This window comes from Triticum urartu, chromosome 6, assembly GCF_003073215.2.
Source record: "Triticum urartu cultivar G1812 chromosome 6, Tu2.1, whole genome shotgun sequence".
Lineage (NCBI taxonomy): Eukaryota > Viridiplantae > Streptophyta > Magnoliopsida > Poales > Poaceae > Triticum > Triticum urartu.
Window position 1 is genome coordinate 484,728,768 of NC_053027.1, and position 21,150 is coordinate 484,749,917.

Below are 21,150 nucleotides of genomic sequence, written 5' to 3' on the forward strand. Positions count from 1 at the left end.
CACTCTGCTGGATCGTGAGTTCGTGGGACGTCACCGAGCCGAACGTGTGCAGATCGCGGAGGTGGCGTACTTTCGGTACTAGGATCGGCCGATCGTGAAGACGTACGACTACATCAACCGCGTTGTCATAACGCTTCCGCTTACGGTCTACTAGGGTACATAGACAATACTCTCCCCTCTTGTTGCTATGCATCACCGTGATCTTGCGTGTGCATAGGAATTTTTTGAAATTACTGCGTTCCCCAACATATTTCCCTTAAGGCAGCTTGTTTCTTATGAGCGGGGAAATATTTAGCAGAGAAGTAATAAATCATATCCTGGGGACTACGCACACAACCAGGATCAAGAGAATTAAACCATGTTTTAGCATCACCCTTTAATGAGAACGGAAATAACTTAAGGATAAAGTGATAGTGAGTTTTCTCATCATTAGTGAACAGGGTGGCTATATCATTTAATTTAGTAAAATGTGCCACAGCAGTTTCAGATTCATAGCCATAGAAAGGATCAGATTCAAGCAAAGTAATTAACTCAGGATCGACAGAGAAATCATAATCCTTATCGGAAATAAAGATAGGTGAAGTCGCAAAAGCAGGGTCATATTTCATTCTAGCATTCAAAGATTTTTCTTTCAGCTTAGCTAATAATTTCTTAAGATCATATCTATCATTGCAAGCTAAAAAGTCTCTAGCAATTTCTTCATCCATAACATAACCTTCAGGCACAACAGGCAATTCATATCTAGGGGGAGAATATTCATCATCACTTTCATCAATATTATCAGTTTCAATAATTTCATTCTCTCTAACCCTAGCATGTTGTTCATCAAGAAATTCACCTAGTGGCATAGTATTATCAAGCATAGAAGTAGTTTCATCATAAGTATCATGCAAAGCAGAAGTGGCATCATCAATAACATGCGACATTTCAGAATGAATAGCAGGAGTAGGTGTCGCAAGTTTACTCAAAACAGAAGGTGAATCAAGTGCAGAGCTAGATGGCAGTTCCTTACCTCCCCTCGTAGTCGAGGGAAAAATCTTGGTTCTTTTATCTTTCAAGTTCTTCATAGTGATCGACACATATAAATCCCAAGCGACTCAAAGAATAGAGTTGTGCTCCCCGGCAACAGCGCCAGAAAATAGTCTTGATAACCCATAAGTATAGGGGATCGCAACAGTTTTCGAGGGTAGAGTATTCAACCCAAATTTATTGATTTGACACAAGGGGAGCCAAAGAATATTCTCAAGTATTAACAGTTGAGTGTTCAATTCAACCGCACCTGAAAGACTTAATATCTACAGCAAAGTATTTAGTAGCAAAGTAATATGATAGTAGCGGTAACGGTGGCAAAAGTAACAGTAGTAGTTTTGTAGTGATTGTAACAGTGGCAACAGAAAAGTAGCTAAGCAAAGATCAATATGTGAAAAGCTCGTAGGCAATGGATCCGTGATGGATAATTATGTTGGATGTGATTCCTCATGCAACAGTTATAACATAGGGTGACACAGAACTAGCTCTAGTTCATCAATGTAATGTAGGCATGTATTCCGAATATAGTCATACGTGCTTATGGAAAAGAACTTGCATGACATCTTTTGTCCTACCTTTCCGTAGCAGCGGGGTCCTATTGGGAACTAAGGGATATTAAGGCCTCCTTTTAATAGAGTATCGGACCAAAGCATTAACACTTAGTGAATACATGAACTCCTCAAACTACGGTCATCACCGGTAAGTATCCCGATTATTGTCACTTCGGGGTTAACGGATCATAACACATAATAGGTGACTATAGACTTGCAAGATAGGATCAAGAACTCACATATATTCATGGAAACATAATAGGTTCAGATCTGAAATCATGGCACTCGGGCCCTAGTGACAAGAATTAAGCATAGCAAAGTCATAGAAACATCAATCTCAGAACATAATGGATACTAGGGATCAAACCCTAACAAAACTAACTCGATTACATGATAAATCTCATCCAACCCTTCACCGTCCAGCAAGCCTACGATGAAATTACTCACACACGGCGATGAGCATCATGAAATTGGTGATGGAGGATTGATAATGACGATGGCGACGGATTCCCCTCTCCGGAGCCTCGAACGGACTCCAGATCGGCCCTCCCGAGAGAGATTAGGGCTTGGCGGCGGCTCCGTGTCGTAAAACATGATGAATCCTTCTCTATGGTTTTTTTCTCCCCGAGCGTGAATATATAGAGTTGGAGTTGAGGTCGGTGGAGCACCAGGGGGCCCACGAGGCAAGGGGCGTGCCCCCCGCCCTCGTGGACAGGGTGTGGCCCCCTGGCCTTGATTCTTTTGCCAGTATTTTTTATATATTCCAAAAATATTCTCCCTTGATTTTCATGTCATTCCGAGAACTTTTATTTCTGCACAAAAATAACACCATGGCAATTCTGCTGAAAACAGCATCAGTCCGGGTTAGTTCCGTTCAAATCATGCAAGTTAGAGTCCAAAACAAGGGCAACAGTGTTTGGAAAAGTAGATACGATGGAGACGTATCAGGTAGCGAAATCTGTTAATGACCTTTTAGATTTAGAAGCAGAGCGGGCTTCTGAAATAATTCGAAACCTCACATCAGTCAAACCTATGAGTGACGACGACGTGAACAACCTTGGAATTGTAGCCCTTGGAAACATTTGCAATAATATCTTGCCTAGTGAGGAGGCAGAAGACGAGGAGGGGTTGGAGACTATGCACACTGTAGAACCTCTAAGGATGGAGGGCATTGCATCATGTTTCGCCGACCCTGGAGAAGCCCAAGCGACCCTGGAAACGGAAAATTTATCCTACTTCGGCGGTCCGTAGAAGTGCTAGGGTTAAGCTGAAGAAAAAAATTCATGATGACTTATGAAAGAAATCTTTTGGAATAGCAGAGGTCTAGCTGACTTGGCTAAACATAGATTCTTGGTTGAGACAACCATAGAGAAGCGTTTAGATTTTATTGCGCTTTTGGAAACATGACGAGATAATTTTACCTCACAGTTCCTTGGAACTCTATCCATAGGAATTGATTTTTATTGGCATGTCTTACCTCCTTGAGGAAGGTCCGATGGGATTTTACTAGGGGTTCGGTGTGAAACACTTGAGGTGCTTAACATGGTTCGGGGAGATTTTGCGGTCAAGTTTCGGGGGAGACCAAGATTGGATGGTTTCGGGTGATCTCTTGTGGCTGTATATGGGGCAGCACAACCAGAACTTAAACCAGATTTTCTAGCCGACTTAGTGCGGATATGTGGAGATGAAACTTTGCCAATCCTAGTCGATGGAGATTTTAATATCATTCGGAGGAGATATGAAAAGAACAATGACAATTTTGATGGACGTTGGTCTATGATGTTTAACATGATTATCGAGAGTCTTAATTTAAGAGAAACTGAGCTCACCGGTAGACAATTTACATGGGCCAATGCGTTGCCCATTCCGACTTATGAGAAGTTGGATAGGGTACTCGCTAGTGTGGATTGGGAACAAAAGTACCCTTTGGTGTCGGTTCATGCGATGCAAAGAGCATCTCGGACCACACACCACTTCTTGTAGACTCGGGCGAGGCTACACACGTTGCGAACAAGAATGCTTTCTCTTTCGAACTACGATGGTTCGAGAAAGAATTTTTTTTAGAAATCATTGCACGCGAATGAGCAAAACCTATTAGTGGAAGAACTAGTATTGAGAGATGGCAAAATAAGATCATACATTTGAGACAATTTTTGAGAGGTTGGACCAGAAATGAAAGTAGTATTTACAAACAAGAAAAAGAAAGACTCACTCTATTAATTGAAGCGCTGGATTTAAAAGCTGAAAGTAACCTCCTTACGGTTAATGAGCAAAACTCCAAGTCCGAAGTTGAGCAAGGCTTACGGGCGCTTCTAAGAGAAGAGGAGCTCAAGTGGGCACTGCGTGCTAAAGTGCTTAAGGTTGTCCAAGGGGATGACAATACACAATTCTTCCATATGATTGCAAATGGTAAACATAGGAAGAAGAAAATCATACAGCTTGAACAGGACGAGGGGACAATAGTGGGGCATGAGAATCTGAAAGCTTATATATCTAACTACTATAAACAACTTTTTGGGCATCCGGAAGCAAGCACAGTGACCCTAGATGAATCTGTCTTTGGAAATATCCCTCGGCTCCATGTAGAGGAGAATGATATTCTCTCTGCTCCATTTACTGAGAAGGAGGTTTTTGATGCAATTTCCCAAATGAAACCGAATAAAGCACCAGGACCAGATGGGTTTCCTGCTGAATTCTATAAGAAATGTTGGCATATTATTAAAGATGATCTTATGCCTATGTTCCATGATTTCTTTAACGACCATCTTAAGCTGTTTCATCTTAACTTCGGCATGATTACGTTGTTACCAAAGAAAGAAGAAGCAGTTCATATCGAACAATTCGGGCCCATATGTCTTCTTAATGTGAGTTTCAAAATTTTCACAAAGGTGTGTACCAATAGATTGACACAAATTGCTCATTCTGTGGTACAACCCAGCCAGACAGCGTTCATGCCTGGGCGACACATACTTGAAGGGGTGGTCGTTTTGCATGAAACGCTTCATGAAATCCATTCGAAGAAGCTAGATGGGGTTATCTTCAAGGTGGATTTGGAGAAGGCATATGATAAAGTTAAGTGGCCTTTCCTTCTGCAGGCAATGTGCATGAAAGGATTTAGTGAGGCTTGGTGGAACCAGGTGGGTTCTCAAGTCCAGAAGGGTAGTGTCGGAATCAAGGTTAATGATGATATCGGCCATTATTTTCAGACACACAAGGGTCTAAGACAGGGCGGTTCCATGTCTCCTCTGTTGTTTAACATAGTGGCCGATATGTTGGCTATTCTTATTGGCAGAGCCAAGCAGCATGGTCAGGTGGATGGGTTAGTTCCTCATCTGGTTGATGGAGGAGTATCCATCTTACAATACGCTGACGACACTATCCTATTCATGAAACATGACATTGCTAAAGCACCTAATATGAAACTTATATTATGTCTCTTCGAACAATTGTCTGGTTCAAAGATAAACTTTCGCAAGAGTGAGTTGTTCTGCTTTGGGAAGGCCAAAGACGAGCAAGATACTTATAGACAATTGTTCGGGTGTGAATTAGGTTCTTTACCATTTAGTTATTTAGGCATACTGATTCACCACCGTAAGTTATCTAATAAAGAATGAAAGTGTATCGAAGATTGAATTGAGAAAAAGCTGAGCTGCTGAAAGGGTAAGCTTGTGTCTTACGGAGGTCGGTTAGTGCTGATTAATTCGGTATTGACTAGTATGCCTATGTTCCTATTATCGTTCTTCGAAATTCCGAAAGGGGTACGGAAGCGACTTGATTTCTTTAGATCCCGGTTGTTTTGGCAGTCAGATGAGGCCAAGAGGAAATACCGACTCGCGCGATGGGATATCCTTTGCCGACCAAAAGACCAAGATGGTTTTGGTATTAAGAACTTAGAAATCAAGAATAAATGTCTTATGAGTAAATGGCCCTACATGTTAGAGATAGAGCCGGAGGGCATGTGGGCACAGATTTTGTGCAATAAATATTTGCAGTCAAAAACACTCGCCCAGATTACCATGAGACCAACTCACTCGCCATTCTGAAAAGGGCTTATGAGGACGAAGGATTTGTTCTTTCGTAGGGTCAAATTCTTGGTTGGCAATGGGATGTCAACAAGATTTTGGGAAGATACGTGGTTAGGGGAGACATCCTTAGCCGTCCAATATCCAACCCTTTATAACATTGTGCAACGTAAGGAGGAGTACGTAGGCACAATTTTCCAAACGATTCCCTTGAATATCCAGTTCAGACGTGCGCTGGTTGGTGAGAGATGGACAGCCTGGATGCACTTGGTTCGAAGATTGATAGATGTTCAATTCTCTGATCGGCCAGATTCGACGCAATGGAAATTAGCTAAAAATGGGGGTTTTACGGTGAAATCCTTTTATATGGATTTGATTAATTCTGTCCCGATCTCAGTGGATCCAAGTGAGTAAGGACCACGTACGGATCCAAGTCTAATTTGATTAATAAGCCTATGGACTCCAGGGACTTCAGTTAATTCTGGCCCGATTTGATTAATAAGCCTATGGACTCCAGGGAGCCTTTGGTTACTGGGTGCAACCAGTGGGAGATGGTAGCACGGGCTATATTCAACCGGTTCGGATGACGGTCGCATAACAGGATAGGACTCTAGGAACCTTATCCTACATATTACCATACCGGTTGTGATTATCAGCATGTACTTTTCTTTTTTTCATCTGCTTCGCTTCGCTTGCGAGCTGTAATACTTTTATGACCTTGTGCTATTTTGCAAACTTTTAATAAGATGGCCGCATGCATTATGATGCAGAGGCCGGGGGTAAACCTCCATTTCAAAAAAAAAAGACATGGTGTTGTGATAACAGTGGTTTTGGCACACAATTGGGTAAGGACATGGATTGAAGTGAAATGTTTGAAAACCTCCCAAAAAATATATTCTCATTTTTTTTGCTCTAGTTAAAAAAATGCATTGCGATTTTAACTACTTCCCACAGATTGGCAACAACATGATCCTAGTTTTGGAGGTTATTCATATGCACTTATCTTGCAAATCCAGTGACTACAAAATTTGTCTGAAGCAAGTGAAAATAAAAGGCAGCAACCTTTGGCAAGAGAAAACCTGCAGCTTATAGATAGGGAAACCAATTGTCACGACTTTCTTTGAGACTAGAATGAACTAGAGCCATGATGATTCACATACAACCAAACTCTTTCCAGTGAGCAAAAAAAAAAATAGTTATCATCATTACACACGAGTGAGACATAATACAGTGTGAGAGGTATGATACAACGACAATCAGTGAATTCTAAGTTGGCAACCAGGTGAGACTCCAAAGAATATGTAATCTGACATAGCTTCAAATTACAAGATATTGCAAGAAGGAAAATTTCAAGAGCGCCTTAAGGAGCAGCAGCGGATTCAGGCTCAACATCATTCGAAAAACAAGGGAGAAATAAAGGCATCACCACCACCACCACCTACTGGAAGAATAATGCTACTAGTCCACACATGAGAGTGATCAAAGCAAGCGAGCTGCTTCGAGCCCTTTGGACACCACTTTTAACAACGTCTTTCTGGGGGACGCCTTCGCAAGAAAGACCTAGCTTGCCTTCTCGGCACTCGTGGGCAAACAGGCCTGGTGGGTACTTTCCATAGAGGTTGATGTAGCTGAACATTGTGGATGCACAGTCATTGCTTTCATCATTGATGTAGTTATTAAATGGGCATGCAAATTCCTTGAAAGAATCGCAGCAGTCTTTAGCGGGATATTTTGGCCCTTTGCACCTGCTTGTGATGACGGTGTAGTCTTGGAACTCAAAGTTCACAGGACAATCTGAAAAGCACAAGTATGACCTAAGAGAAATATAATAGATCAAGGCACTGAAAGTCTTCAACATGGGTAGATGTATGTCAGACACCATCCATTACAATGATGAATTAGGATCTATCTTGATGCTACTTGGTACAGTGTTAGCAACATGCAGGTATTGTTTAGTGAACAGAAGAAACCAAAATATGCACTCTGGGGCTGCCTCGAAGCATTTGGTTAGTATGCCCCTGGAAGCCTGGAACCAACTTACCCAATGAAATTTTGGATAACTTGCAGAAATATGTTGAGACTACACTGGTTAATTTGTCACAATAACGTGGTGCTTCTAACTGGATAAGGGATACAGGCTTCACTACCTGGATATTGCATGCCTTACTAGACAGCAAGTTCCGGTTTTAGCATCACAAGCTCAGCAAATCTCCTCTCCGCCATTTTATCGTACGTATGTCAGTTTACCACGCTCTCTATTTAGTGATCAGCATCTTAGTACCAAGCAGCAGGCTCGGAAATTCCACATCACGATTAGCAAGTCTTCCTATCCTATGTGGGTGTAATTAGGTTTTATTGTCCAGCAACAAGTTATAACTAGCATGCGCATGTAGTATGTACAGTGCGAACAACATGAAACGCGGACTAGTCGGCAAACCATGTCAATTCCTTTTTAATTAGTCGGTAAAGAACATCCTCGGGAAGCTACAGCCCTCATCCCTGCGTTCAACTCGTAGAGCACCCCAGTTCCTCACCGTAATCATCTAACAACTGAGCCACCAAAATGTTCCCTCAATCCCTATTTATTTTTCCTCATCGCCTACAGTTGAATGACCGCTGATCTGATGACACGACCGCAGACGTTGCGTCGGCGCGGGACGGATCAGGGAATCGACACCCCACGCATCTAAGCGGAGCATGTAACCGAACACCCAGGCCCCAGCCCAATCTTCTCAAATTCCAGATCAAGCTCCGAAACCAGCAAGCAAGCATTAGAGCGTGGGACTCAGCGAGGAGAGAGGGAGGTGGAGAGGAGCAAGGAAACGTACCCCTCTTGGCCTGCAGCAAGGTCCTCCCCGTGGTAGATCCGGCGCCCGCCTGGAACACGCCGTCTGCTCAAGCAAAACACAGCACGACGAACCCGTCAGAACAGAAGCCGCCGCGAAGCGTAACGCGGACGAGAGAGGCGGAGCAGAGCAGAGCAGGAGCGGGGAACGCACCGGAGATGAAGGAGGAGGCGGAGGCGAGCCCGACCAGGAGGGCGGCCAGGACGAGGAGGAGCGGGAGGCCACGGCCGGCGGCCATCGCGCGTCCCTCCGGCACGCACTGCTGCGGATCTAGGACGACGACGGCGACGACGAGGGTGGCCTGGTGGAGGAGGCGGACGGCGCGCACAGACCCACCCACGTGCGGGCCTCGACTCTCCTCGCTGGTGCTTGTAATAAGCTCTGCGGAGCGGGCGGGCGGTGCTACAGCTGCAATTAATTAGTGGCGACGGATGCTGCTGTGCCCGCGAGCTGGAACGGGAGGCAAAGGGAAGAAGAGAAGGACGTGACCATGTTGCGGACGCGTTTTGTTTCGGTGTCTGTTTTTTTTTCCCTCGCTGACGGTGGTTATTCGGATGGATTGTGGGACCGGGCGAGTCGGCGAAGCGAGGTTAATTAGACTGGAGAAAGCGACGGTAGATAGATATCCTATATCCTAGGGGAAGCGGTCAAGGCGACGCATGTCTTGTGTAATTTTGTTTGATCTTCACACAGCGAGGGTGGTTTTCCCATTAGCTGTTCTTCCTGCCGTCGCGTGACAAATGTAAGGAATGAACGCACGCCGTATTTGTCTTGTTTTGTTCATAGGCGAGTGAAAATCAATCGTTGAACCTTTCAGCAGTTCCAATCCACCAAACCCAAACCTCCTTCGTCTTCTGTTGGAGGAAGATGCCGTCTTCAATCTGGCAGCTGGCTGTTTTCCTAGTTATGGCAGCAAACTTGCCCGCAAGAACGACGTGCCGCTCGCCAGCTAAGCTTGATGTGGTAGTATATCTTCAATGCCACACAGCTCACCGCACGGCAGGATACCACTCCCTCAACATGCGATCCACCACCAATGATGCTTGCACCAATCAACGACGCTGCTCAATAAAAGAGGTTTGTCCATTTTTGTCAAACATGGCGTGGCCAAGCCCAATCTACAATTTGGGTTGAGAACCCATGGAACGATGGTAGAAAAATGTGACAACTCAGGGCTGTACAAAATGAACTTTGTGGCTATTCCAACACATGAAAAAAAATGCCGCAACGCCATGTCCTGCTTATTTAGTTTGTTGCAGCAACAGGTCAGATGAGTGGCGTCACGAAAAGAAAGTATGTGGTATTGCTTACTCTGAAAGTAGGGGGTAAAACTAGTATATGCATGGACGCCATCAACCAAAGAATGGTGTTAATTATGAGACCCCAGCCTCAACTGTTCTGACAATGAAAATGCGCATAAGCATTCAAATACAGGCATACAGCAGATCAGGAGGCGCATAGAGGCAGAGAAAACAGAAAACATACAGAGAACATGAGCTGTGCGTCGGGATTCATCTTTCAACTTTCTTTTGCTGTATATAAGCCGCGCTATATTCAGTTATCTTCCAGGGCGCTCTTCTTGACCATCCCCTCAGTTTTCCTCCGGTCACCAACTATCTATCCTTCTTATTAACATCACCCATCTTTTTGATTGACCAAAAAGAGAAGCGAGACTGAGCAGCCATATACAAAGCAATGCTGTTTAGTTTCTGTCGGAAAGCAGTCATCAAAGTCGCCATCTCTGTTTTTTTTCTTGTTCATGTACATTGCTGTGAGTTTATTAAGTACAAAATTTCCTTCTCTGCACCAAACCAAAAAGAAGCAGCAAACGTTAGTCTCACAAAATTAACCTCGAATATAAGCCAAAGAGTAAATCCAAAACGCATACTAGAACAAATATCCTCAGAGACAGGTCAAACACTTAATGTCCCTTTTAGATCACAATTCAATAATATTGTGGGTTGAAAAATAACTGAACAAACTGTATACAGCATTGAAATCCACAACATGGTATTGCTTACTCTATGATGACCAGACTCTGTCACGGACTCCAATGTTTCAGCCATCTGCATTTGTTTGATCACTGTTGCATGCAATACCTGGACGAACACATAAAAACAGAACACTACATAAATATATGCACATTTCGTATTGTGAATATTCATATATATTTTTCTATAAAGTTGGTCAAACTTTACAAAGTTTGACTTCAGCCAAATTTTATATGCAGACTAAAAAGAATGGGAGTGAGTAAGAAACAGATAACTGATGAATATGACATGAGTATGCACCTTGCCCATAGTGTTTTTTCTCACTGTTATGCAGTTCAATAATAATGGCCCCCCACTAGCAGTGGAAGATTTGAAAGTAAAAACTGCATTGCTACTATTTCACTAGGTGTCCTTGAAAGACATCTCTTGGTCAATTTTGAACTTCAATAAGTAACATCACCAGACCTTTTTATGCTTCATATTATTTAACTTGCAAAAGTTGGGCAGTTGGATTCTAACCAAACTCATAGCAGTTTTTTACCAGGTGCTTAAAGTTTCAAGTGTATCATAAACATATGTGAATAAATAAAACATCACTTCCATAACTAATTGAGTCAAATTTTTGCAAATTAGTCAAGCAGGCCATAAGTTTATTAATAAAGGTGCAACACTTTTGTGGTAAAAAGCATGATACAATTCTAAACTGTATATCCTGAAACAACTGTAAGCACCATAAGGCTGTGACACTTGGCCAGACAAATACCTTCTTTGTCTTCTCCAGGTCAAATTCAATGGATTTTATCCTATCAAAAGAATCCTGTATAGCACGATCCTTATCCTGTGGGATCTCAGGAGGCTTTCTGCTGAGTTGATTACACATCGACTCAAGTCTTTCAAGACGCTCCAAACAAGGATTTACTCGGTCTTCCTTAACTATCTGAAGATTTGGTTGATTACTAGGTACGGCTGCAGTATGCGGATGAACATTTTCCAACTGTTGCTGATGGCGAGTGAACAAGCGCAAAAGAGAGAGTACTTTGAGAATTACAGCAAGAACTTTTCTTGAAAATAATTTCAAAATCCCATCATCTGCATCGCCTTCACGGACATTTGGGGCACGACCTGCTAGTTTCAACTCACATTTTAAGCATCAGAGAAACTAGCCACCATGGTGAGACAACTGGGATAAAATATGAACAGCATCCCATGAGTTTTTATAGATGTTAGCTAGTGCATGCAGACCATGATTAGATACCTGGCTCAGGCGAAACTCTATTCATCGATGAATTTTGTCGTGTGTTGTACTGCCTTAATACATTTCCAGTAAGGTTATATCTTTTATTGGACTCAACAGCTTTATCCACTGAAAGAGGTCGATCGTCTGAACAGCCGTATATTGTTGATCCTGATTCCCTGGCCTACATGACAAAGACAGGAGACGAAGTTTGTTAAGAAATGCCATGGTGAGGATAAGGCGCTCTAGATCTAGCAACAGCCTAACTTATTTTTCTCTGAGGGAACAACAACCTAACATTTAGGCATGTCGGGACCAAAAAGAAATATCTGTTATTTCCTTTTGTTCATCTGAATATAGGAGCTACTAGTTGGCAAGTGATAACATGAATGGAACTTATTAATATAATGGCAGAATTGAGAGAACAATAATTTACTTCCTCACGGACTGGAGCCAAACTATGATATTCAACATCTTCAGGGGCTACAGGGGATCCAAGATCATCAACATCTGAACCTGATTCAGCATTTGATGTATCACTAATTCTTTCTGGTAACTGAAAGAAGCAGGGACAGTGCATAAAACGTTAAAACTGAAAAGAGATTGACTCATTGAACAAATGAGAGCTCACAGATTGGATATTTCGTAATCTTGCCTTGAGCGCACGCAATCTTACAGAGCCTGTAATTGTTTCTTCTATATCAGATACTTGCACGATATCCCTTAATGCAGATGATTCCATGCTATGTACTATCTGAAATAAGAAATAAGTACATAATCAGCTGTAGCAGACAAGTTGAATATCCTGTTGTACCATAAGTATGATACAGTAAGAGAGCACCAGCAGATTCAGTAAAAAGACTACCTTCATAATTAAAGGGTCACTCCAAGGGCCTTTGTTGGACCTCAGGCATCCTCCCTGGTTAGAGCATGTGCACAAACCACCAAAAAACTCTGGTAATTGGCTGCAGATATATTCTGGTAAGCCTTGTACAACAAGCACAAAAACCAATCTTACACTAAAGGACCCTAACAACATAGAAGATTACCGTCACCAACCTTGCGTCAATAGCTTCAAGAAGCCTGCTCTGGTATTTTGCTCCTAGAACCTGTTATTGAAGATTATATGCATGAAGCAACCGAAACATCAGAATGTGGAAAATGAACTTGGAATGCTTGCAAGACTTCATACATGAATTTTTGATGATGTTTTGGGGTCAAGAAGTCCCTTTATAGTGCTCCAGATCAGTTTGAAACCAGCTCCAGCATTTACAATGAACATTTGATGTAGTGTCTGCATAATTTAGTACATGAATGGTATCAGAACACTGGGAAACACATGCCTATATTTTATCACTAAGACTTGCCTCAGGATAATAGTCACCATCTATTTTCTGCATACAGCGCACTAAATCCCTTGCAATCTTACCAAAGTTCTTCCAGCCCTACATCACATGGAACAGATACAAACATCATTTTCAACTATTTTGCAGATAGCACAAAGATGTTAAACGGCACTCAAAGATCAGATAACAAAATTATCCTACAATCAATCAAAGATACAGTTTGAAAGAAAAAATGTTAGAAAAAAAACTCCCACATTCATAAATGCATATAGTTGGATTGCAATAGCAGCACCAACGCAATTCTAGCAATACCAATAGTTTTGAGGAATTGAACCTCTACACTACAGCTCTACCCAGACCTTTAAGATGCAACCTAAATATTAGAATCAAACAGGAGGTCACCACCCCGATACAAGATGAGAGCTTCTACGACTGATTGCCATCTGTAGCTGAACGGGTCGTCGTTGCCAAGAGGAAAGGGGCCAGATCACTCAACAGTCTAACCATGTGGCAACTCTGGCAGCTGTGTGATGACTGCGTGGTTGAAGGTGCAATGCTGGTCTGCTCAATGTGATTATAACTGAAGCGAAGTTGTGGATGTTGGAAGGAGCCAAGGCACTAAGACACACCCAGGCCACCAGACTTAGGCTGCTGCCAATGCATGGGTGCTTAGATGAGGTGCTAAGCACATTAAATAGCTTAGCAACTATACTCCCCAATGCATAGGTGCTTAGCTTATGGTTGCTAAGCTTGCTTGATTTAATGATTTAGCAACTAAAGCTCTTCATGTATTGGTGGGCTTCCTTCCTTTAAATGTTTTGCCTAGGTTCACGCGCTTAGCATCGTTTCTTCCTGGGGTCACCACACTCATCTCTCTCTCTCTTCTTAAATAACTCGCCACATCAGATTTTTTGCCTATGTGGAAGGCTTAGCACCTGTACAAGGTGGAGCATTGGGAGGGGCCTTAGCAGCCAGCTGTACAGCTTGCCGATATAGCTGTTGCGCTTTTGCCTTTCTTTTGCTTGCCTAGGTTTTTTGCAGCTTTGCTTCCCTTTCTTTTGTTTTTCTCGGTTTTGTTTTCTGCCAGGCTGTAGACATTCCCTTCTAATACAAAATGACACATTTAGATGCGTGTTCGAGAAAAAGTATTGGAATCAAATCCATTGTATTTTATCTGGACAGAGTAGGAGCTCAACCAGCAGCATTCAAGAAAAGCCTTATGTTACTGCTGTTTCTCTCTAACTTCCAAGGACTATTGTGCCACCAAGCATCCTAGCTGATGTGGTCAATAAGATGTTTTTAAAGAAGTTTCTGAAATTTTTCTATATGCAAGCTTGTACATCTTCACAAATCCCAATAGTCACATTTTTGTTAAAACGGGTACCCTGAGAGGCTAAGAGTGTAAGAGTTATAACTTCTGCAAAAATTTCCAGTTGTATCGTAGCATATTATCTTATGAGAAGATGTCTTTGTGACAGGAAAACAATATTTCTGACTTCTGATAACTACAGTGCAGCCCCACAAAGTACATATTTTAAGCCTAACAAATAATTCAATGGAAGGTTTTATCTACAGAAGGTAGTTTCGGAAAAATGTTACTGCAAAAACAACACTTCCTTTTGCTATTTTCCTTACGTTTTTAGAGTCAAAACAAAAATTGCTGGCGCGGAGAAACCATATTTAGGAAAAGGACAATGAACATACCACGCCATGGACATCCAATATTGTGGTTGTTGTATCTATATGCTTTTGAGCAGCAATTGAGCAGGCAGGAAACTTCTCACGGAATGCTCTCTCAAACTCTTGCACATGGTACTTGATATATCGTTCCACTGTTGTGGTTTGCACAAGTTTATTGGGTTCTACTTTTCCAAGCAACTCGATATAGACAGGCCTTCCATCCTTGTCAACCCCATGATAACCCTGGGGATAATATTGCAGTACCTCCTCTAGCTCATGAAATTCAAAATCCTTCAATGATAAAAGTTAGCTGTCATCAGTATGCACAACACTGTAAGGCAAATTATACGGCAGGCAATCTTTCAAATCACATCAAATGCATCTAAATCTGTACAGTGTTTCTTATATTTTCAAATCAGTCCTGAGAATAGACAGTGTTCTTACTTCCAAAATTGTGTCTGTCCCAAATTCATTCCTCCACTGGAGCATCTCATCCCACATTTGTGCTGCCTTTTCAACGTCGAACTTTCTAGCTTTCAAAAATCTGCATACCAGATATACCAGAATGAAGAATCACCAACTGGTATTTGACAGCTGAAAACACCAATACGAAGCAAAGTTTCATCCATACTAACCTAAGCATCATATGGTAATCATCATGCCTTTCAGGCAAAAGGTTCCTGGCAAACAAAACCTCACGGAACGAGCTGACCGCCTGTTCTTCACCAGCATCCCTGACATCCTCTATCGGTATTCTCGGCACTCTGCAGTCCACTTTCCTCTTCCCCCTCTTCTTCAGCGAATGTGTCAGCTTGGTTGAAGCATGCAGCGCCTTCTTCCTCAGCGATCGCATCCTCCTGTGCTTTGGCTCGTCCTCTGAGTTCTCGGCATCCGCTCTGTCCCTCCTCTCGTCATTACTGACAGATATCTCTATGCCATCGATATTGCTCTCTGAAACAGCACATCATAACATACATAACATTAGCTGCATTGTATCCGTTAAACCCACATACCTACAGAACAACCAACAACAGTGCATACCTGACATTCTCCGCAAATGCAGCCTAAATGATCAGGGGTCAGCCTATTCTAGAACTGATGATCGCTGATCTGAAACTATATGTACAGCCACTGGAGCCTCCACTCTGCCACAAACCAACACAGATTATCCGTTTATTTTCGTGAGAGACACACAAATACAGGTTAGAACTGAATTCAGAGAGTTGTACTGGAAAACATCGAATTCGTGGCCAAATTATCCGCAACGAGTAGATGCAGAAGCCATGGAAACAAGCCCAGAAAACGGTGGTTCCGGAAAGGGAAGGCGATCGCCTAACCCACACACAATAAATGCTCCCGCCGCGAGATCCAGTGCGGGCACCGGCACCGGCACCCGCAACCGCCTCGGGAATCACGCAGGCACCCGCAACTAGATCCGATCGCCCGAACCCGACGCGCGAACAAAACGGAAAACCGGAACCCGGGGGAAGCGGAGTCGATCCGTGCCGTACCTCGCCGCGGGAGGGGGAGATCCGCCGCTCCGGAGAGCGCCCGCTCGATCCGGATCGGGAGGGAGGCCGCCAGCCGCGCGCCCCTCCTCCACCACCACCTCCTCCTCCGGCGCGGCGGGGCGGAGGAACCGAGGGCTCGAGCTGCCGGTGGTGCGCGCGGGCGGGCGGGCGGGCGTTTGATCCGCGCGTCCCTCTCTCCGCCTCCGTCCCCCTCGCGCTTACGCCTCCTTTTTCCGCCTACTCCTACTCCCTCCCTCCTCCCCGTGCTGCTGCCGCTGCTGGCGCCCGCCTACTCGACTGCTTCGGTTACTGTGGTGCTGCTGGGTGGGCGCTGGCTGCGCCTCGTGCCTTCTGGCGTCCCTCGGGCCGGGGCGGGGCGGGGCCCAGTCGTCGGTGGCGTGTGCGGCGGTGCTGGGTGCGCGAGGAGCGTGCGCGCGTCGCTATTGACCCGGGCGGATGGGGACGGCTGCCGCGCTCCCGCGTCGCTTTTGCGTGACTGCGTAACGCAGGGCCGGGAGCAGGCGCGCCGACGCTCACGTGAGGGGTAGTCGACGGGGGCTGATGAGTGGGGCCCTGCGTGTCAGTCTTTGCCATGTCGGTATGGAAATGGTCGCGCCTTGTATTGCGTGCGTGATACCCCGTACGGCACCTCCCCATCCCGGCTCTGGCCTGCCCCGTTCGAGGAAGATTCATTTGATTGATGCTTCGCGTATTTGAAAAAAACAGTTTAGGTTTGTATTTTCTTATGAAAGGTATAAATTTGTAGTATTATTTATTTATACCTTCAACTAATGTATTTGGGACACCGGAGTTTTTTTTTTTTGGAAAATCCACCGAACGACTCGATCCCCACTCGATTCATATCCCACGTCGCTTGTTCCCTGCTCGTCCGACCACTTCCCACCGCGCGTTGAGCACCTCCCGCTGCAGCGAGGTCGGCGCCAACCGCCCCCGCGGGGACAAAATTACTGTTATGACCTAAAGGGCTAACAAAATCCTGATTTGACCTCGTTTCAAAAAAAATCGATTTTGACCTCTTTGGGAGACGCCAACATCCCTGGCGTCTGGGTTGCGAACCAGACGCCGGGCACCATGGCGTCTGGCCCCTGGCCCGCACTGCCCGCCTGCCCGTTAACCTGCTGACGTGGCAAAGGGTCCAGACGCCAAGGACCCTGGCGTCTGGCCCTGGTAAGTGGATAACACCATGCGCGGGCCCAGCCCACCCATCCCCAACCTCTCCATGGCGGCGGCCGAAGGTAAGAAACAGAGGCAGTTTTCTCTCGCCCCTCTTCTCCCTCACACCAAATCCTCCCTTGATCTACTCCATCCTCCATCCAAATTTGTGGATCTGAGGCCCCCAAGCGTCCTTGAGGTATTCTCCCCCATTCCCTCCAATTTGTTTTGATTAGAACATCTCTTTTTGGTTGCATTATTTATCATTGGGAGATGTTAGATGAGTACTTGTTGTTTTTGTTTTTGTATATTTTGTGTAGTTGTTAGATGCTATACTTGATTTGTAGATAGTAGATGATGTGTTGTTGAATATGTATGCAATTTGAAATTGTTTGGTTCATATGTAGATTATCCTATTGTTGGGTTGTATAAATTAGATGTTATGTATTTGCATATGTTTTGAATAGGAGTGTTTTAAGGGAGAGAGAGATGTTGCATATGATGAAATTGTGCATATGGTTATGTCACACCATATTGTTTGAGAATTTTATTTGATTGAAAGATGATGTGTGTATATTTGAGAAGAATGATGTGGTCATATGGAAAAAAGAATGCATGACTTGGAGAAGGAAATTGTATTGTTTGATATTGTTCATGTATTCATAGATGTTTGTGATTTGTTTTGTAGGATGGCGGATGATGATGGACCTTGGTATGACGGATTAATCGATGAGTGGGATAAGGAGCATCGTGCTCGTGCCATTGAGAACGGAGAGGTAAGAAGCAAGACTTATCAATTTTCGTTGTTTCTCATTTGTGTTCTTGTATTGATTAAAACATCACTTTATTTGCAGCTTGTAGTTGCTATGCGCATGAGGGGTCATTCCGCTGATGACTTTACTTACGACCCGCGGTACGAGCCTTACATTTGGAGATTGGGTCTTCTCCCATTCGTGTTGCAGTTTAAGCGACGCGCTCCGCCGGTGAACCACGCGGCGCTGACCGCACTTGTGGATCGTTGGAGGCCGGAGATGTTGGGTTTCGTAGTAATTTCAAAAAAAATCCTACGCACACGCAAGATCATGGTGATGCATAGCAACGAGAGGGGGAGAGTGTGATCTATGTACCCTTGTAGATCGACAACGGAAGCGTTAACTTGGTTGATGTAGTCGTACGTCTCCACGGCCCGACCGATCAAGCACCGAAACTACGGTACCTCCGAGTTCTAGCACATGTTCAGCTCGATGACGATCCCCGGACTCCGATCCAGTAAAGTGTCGGGGAAGAGTTCCGTCAGCACGACGGCGTGGTGACGATCTTGATGTACTACCGTCGCAGGGCTTCGCCTAAGCACCGCTACAATATTATCGAGGACTATGGTGGAAGGGGGCACCGCACACGGCTAAGAATATGATCACGTGGATCAATTGTGTCTCTAGGGGTGCCCCTTGCCTCCGTATATAAAGGCTCAAAGGGGGGCCGGCCGGCCAAGAGGAGGCGCGCCAGGAGGAGTCCTACTCCCTCTGGGAGTAGGACTCCCAATAGGATTCGCGGAGGGGAAAAGAGGAGAGAGAGAGGAGGAAGGGGGCCGGCCCCCTCTCCTTGTCCTATTCGGACCAAGGGGGGAGGGGCGCGCGGCCCATCTCTGGCCACCTCTCCTCTCTTCCACTAAGGCCCACTAAGGCCCATATACCTCCCGGGGGGTTCCGGTAACCTCCCGGTACTCCGGTAAAATCCCGATTTCACCCGGAACACTTCCGATATCCAAACATAGGCTTCTAATATATCAATCTTTATGTCTCGACCATTTCGAGACTCCTCGTCATGTCCGTGATCACATCCGGGACTCCGAACAAACTTCAGTACATCAAAATGCATAAACTTATAATATAACTGTCATCGTAACCTTAAGCGTGCGGACCCTACGGGTTCGAGAACAATGTAGACATGGCTGAGACACGTCTCCGGTCAATAACCAATAGCGGAACCTGGATGCTCATATTGGCTCCTACATATTCTACGAATATCTTTTATCGGTCAGACCGCATAACAACATATGTTGTTCCCTTTGTCATTGGTATGTTACTTGCCCGAGATTCGATCGTCGGTATCCCATACCTAGTTCAATCTCGTTACCGGTAAGTCTCTTTACTCGTTCCGTAATACATCATCCCGCAACTAACTCATTAGTTGCAATGCTTGCAAGGCTTCAGTGATGTGCATTACCGAGAGGACCCAGAGATACCTCTCCGACAATCGAAGTGACAAATCCTAATCTCGAAATACGCCAACCCAACATGTACCTTTGGAGACACCTGTAGAGCTCCTTTATAATCACCCAGTTACGTTGTGACGTTTGGTAGCACACAAAGTGTTCCTCTGGCAAACGGGAGTTGCATAATCTCATAGTCATAGGAACATGTATAAGTCATGAAGAAAGCAATAGCAACATACTAAATGATCGGGTGCTAAGCTAATGGAATGGGTCATGTCAATCAGATCATTCAACTAATGATGTGATCCCGTTAATCAATGACAACTCTTTGTCCATGGTTAGGAAACATAACCATCTTTGATTAACGAGCTAGTCAAGTAGAGGCATACTAGTGACACTCTGTTTGTCTATGTATTCACACATGTATTATGTTTCCGGTTAATACAATTCTAGCATGAATAATAAACTTTTATCATGATATAAGGAAATAAATAATAACTTTATTATTGCCTCTAGGGCATATTTCCTTCAGTCTCCCACTTGCACTAGAGTCAATAATCTAGATTATACTGTAATGATTCTAACACCCATGGAGCCTTGGTGCTGATCATGTTTTGCTCGTGGAAGAGGCTTAGTCAACGGGTCTGCTACATTCAGATCCGTATGTATCTTACAAATCTCTATGTCTCCCACCTGGACTAGATTCCGGATGGAATTGAAGCGTCTTTTGATGTGCTTGGTTCTTTTGTGAAATCTGGATTCCTTCGCCAAGGCAATTGCACCAGTATTGTCACAAAAGATTTTCATTGGACCCGATGCACTAGGTATGACACCTAGATCGGATATGAACTCCTTCATCCAGACTCCTTCGTTTGCTGCTTCCGAAGCAGCTATGTACTCTGCTTCACATGTAGATCCCGCCACGACATTTTGTTTAGAACTGCACCAACTGACAGCTCCACCGTTTAATGTAAACACGTATCCGGTTTGCGATTTAGAATCGTCCGGATCAGTGTCAAAGCTTGCATCAACGTAACCGTTTACGATGAGCTCTTTGTCACCTCCGTATACGAGAAACATATCCTTAGTCCTTTTAAGGTACTTCAGGATGTTCTTGACCGCTGTCCAGTGATCCACTCCTGGATTACTTTGGTACCTCCCTGCTAGACTTATAGCAAGGCACACATCAGGTCTGGTACACAGCATTGCATACATGATAGAGCCTATGGCTGAAGCATAGGGAACAACTTTCATTTTCTCTCTATCTTCTGCAGTGGTCGGGCATTGAGTCTGACTCAACTTCACACCTTGTAACACAGGCAAGAACCCTTTCTTTGCTTGATCCATTTTGAACTTCTTCAAAACTTTGTCAAGGTATGTGCTTTGTGAAAGTCCAATTAAGCGTCTTGATCTATCTCTATAGATCTTAATGCCTAATATGTAAGCAGCTTCACCGAGGTCTTTCATTGAAAAACTCTTATTCAAGTATCCCTTTATGCTATCCAGAAATTCTATATCATTTACAATCAGTAATATGTCATCCACATATAAT

At 44.2% G+C, this 21,150-nt stretch overlaps 2 protein-coding genes across 3 annotated transcripts; both read right to left on the reverse strand.

Moving 5' to 3' along the window:
* Positions 1-6,779: 6,779 nt before the first annotated feature.
* LOC125514423 (GPI-anchored protein LLG1-like) lies at positions 6,780-8,920 on the reverse strand. Its single transcript, XM_048679746.1, has 3 exons — positions 8,602-8,920; positions 8,431-8,493; positions 6,780-7,396 (listed from the first exon to the last, which is right to left on the reverse strand). Exons 1-3 carry the CDS (start codon positions 8,684-8,686, stop codon positions 7,041-7,043), a joined length of 504 nt encoding a protein of 167 aa, XP_048535703.1. The 5' UTR covers positions 8,687-8,920; the 3' UTR covers positions 6,780-7,040.
* An 880-nt stretch (positions 8,921-9,800) lies between these two features.
* On the reverse strand, positions 9,801-16,644 carry LOC125514421 (phosphatidylinositol/phosphatidylcholine transfer protein SFH13-like). Of its 2 annotated transcripts, none has more exons than XM_048679744.1 (15): positions 16,211-16,644; positions 15,741-15,844; positions 15,335-15,650; positions 15,144-15,243; positions 14,724-14,990; positions 13,041-13,118; positions 12,866-12,967; positions 12,733-12,782; positions 12,539-12,638; positions 12,329-12,427; positions 12,110-12,229; positions 11,695-11,857; positions 11,203-11,564; positions 10,470-10,547; positions 9,801-10,249 (listed from the first exon to the last, which is right to left on the reverse strand). In XM_048679744.1, exons 2-15 carry the CDS (start codon positions 15,745-15,747, stop codon positions 10,229-10,231), a joined length of 1,863 nt encoding a protein of 620 aa, XP_048535701.1. In that variant the 5' UTR covers positions 15,748-15,844; positions 16,211-16,644; the 3' UTR covers positions 9,801-10,228. The 2 variants fall into 2 exon arrangements, with proteins under 2 accessions (XP_048535701.1, XP_048535702.1); XM_048679745.1 differs by having other exon boundaries at positions 11,203-11,561; positions 16,211-16,635.
* Between the last annotated feature and the right edge of the window lie 4,506 nt (positions 16,645-21,150).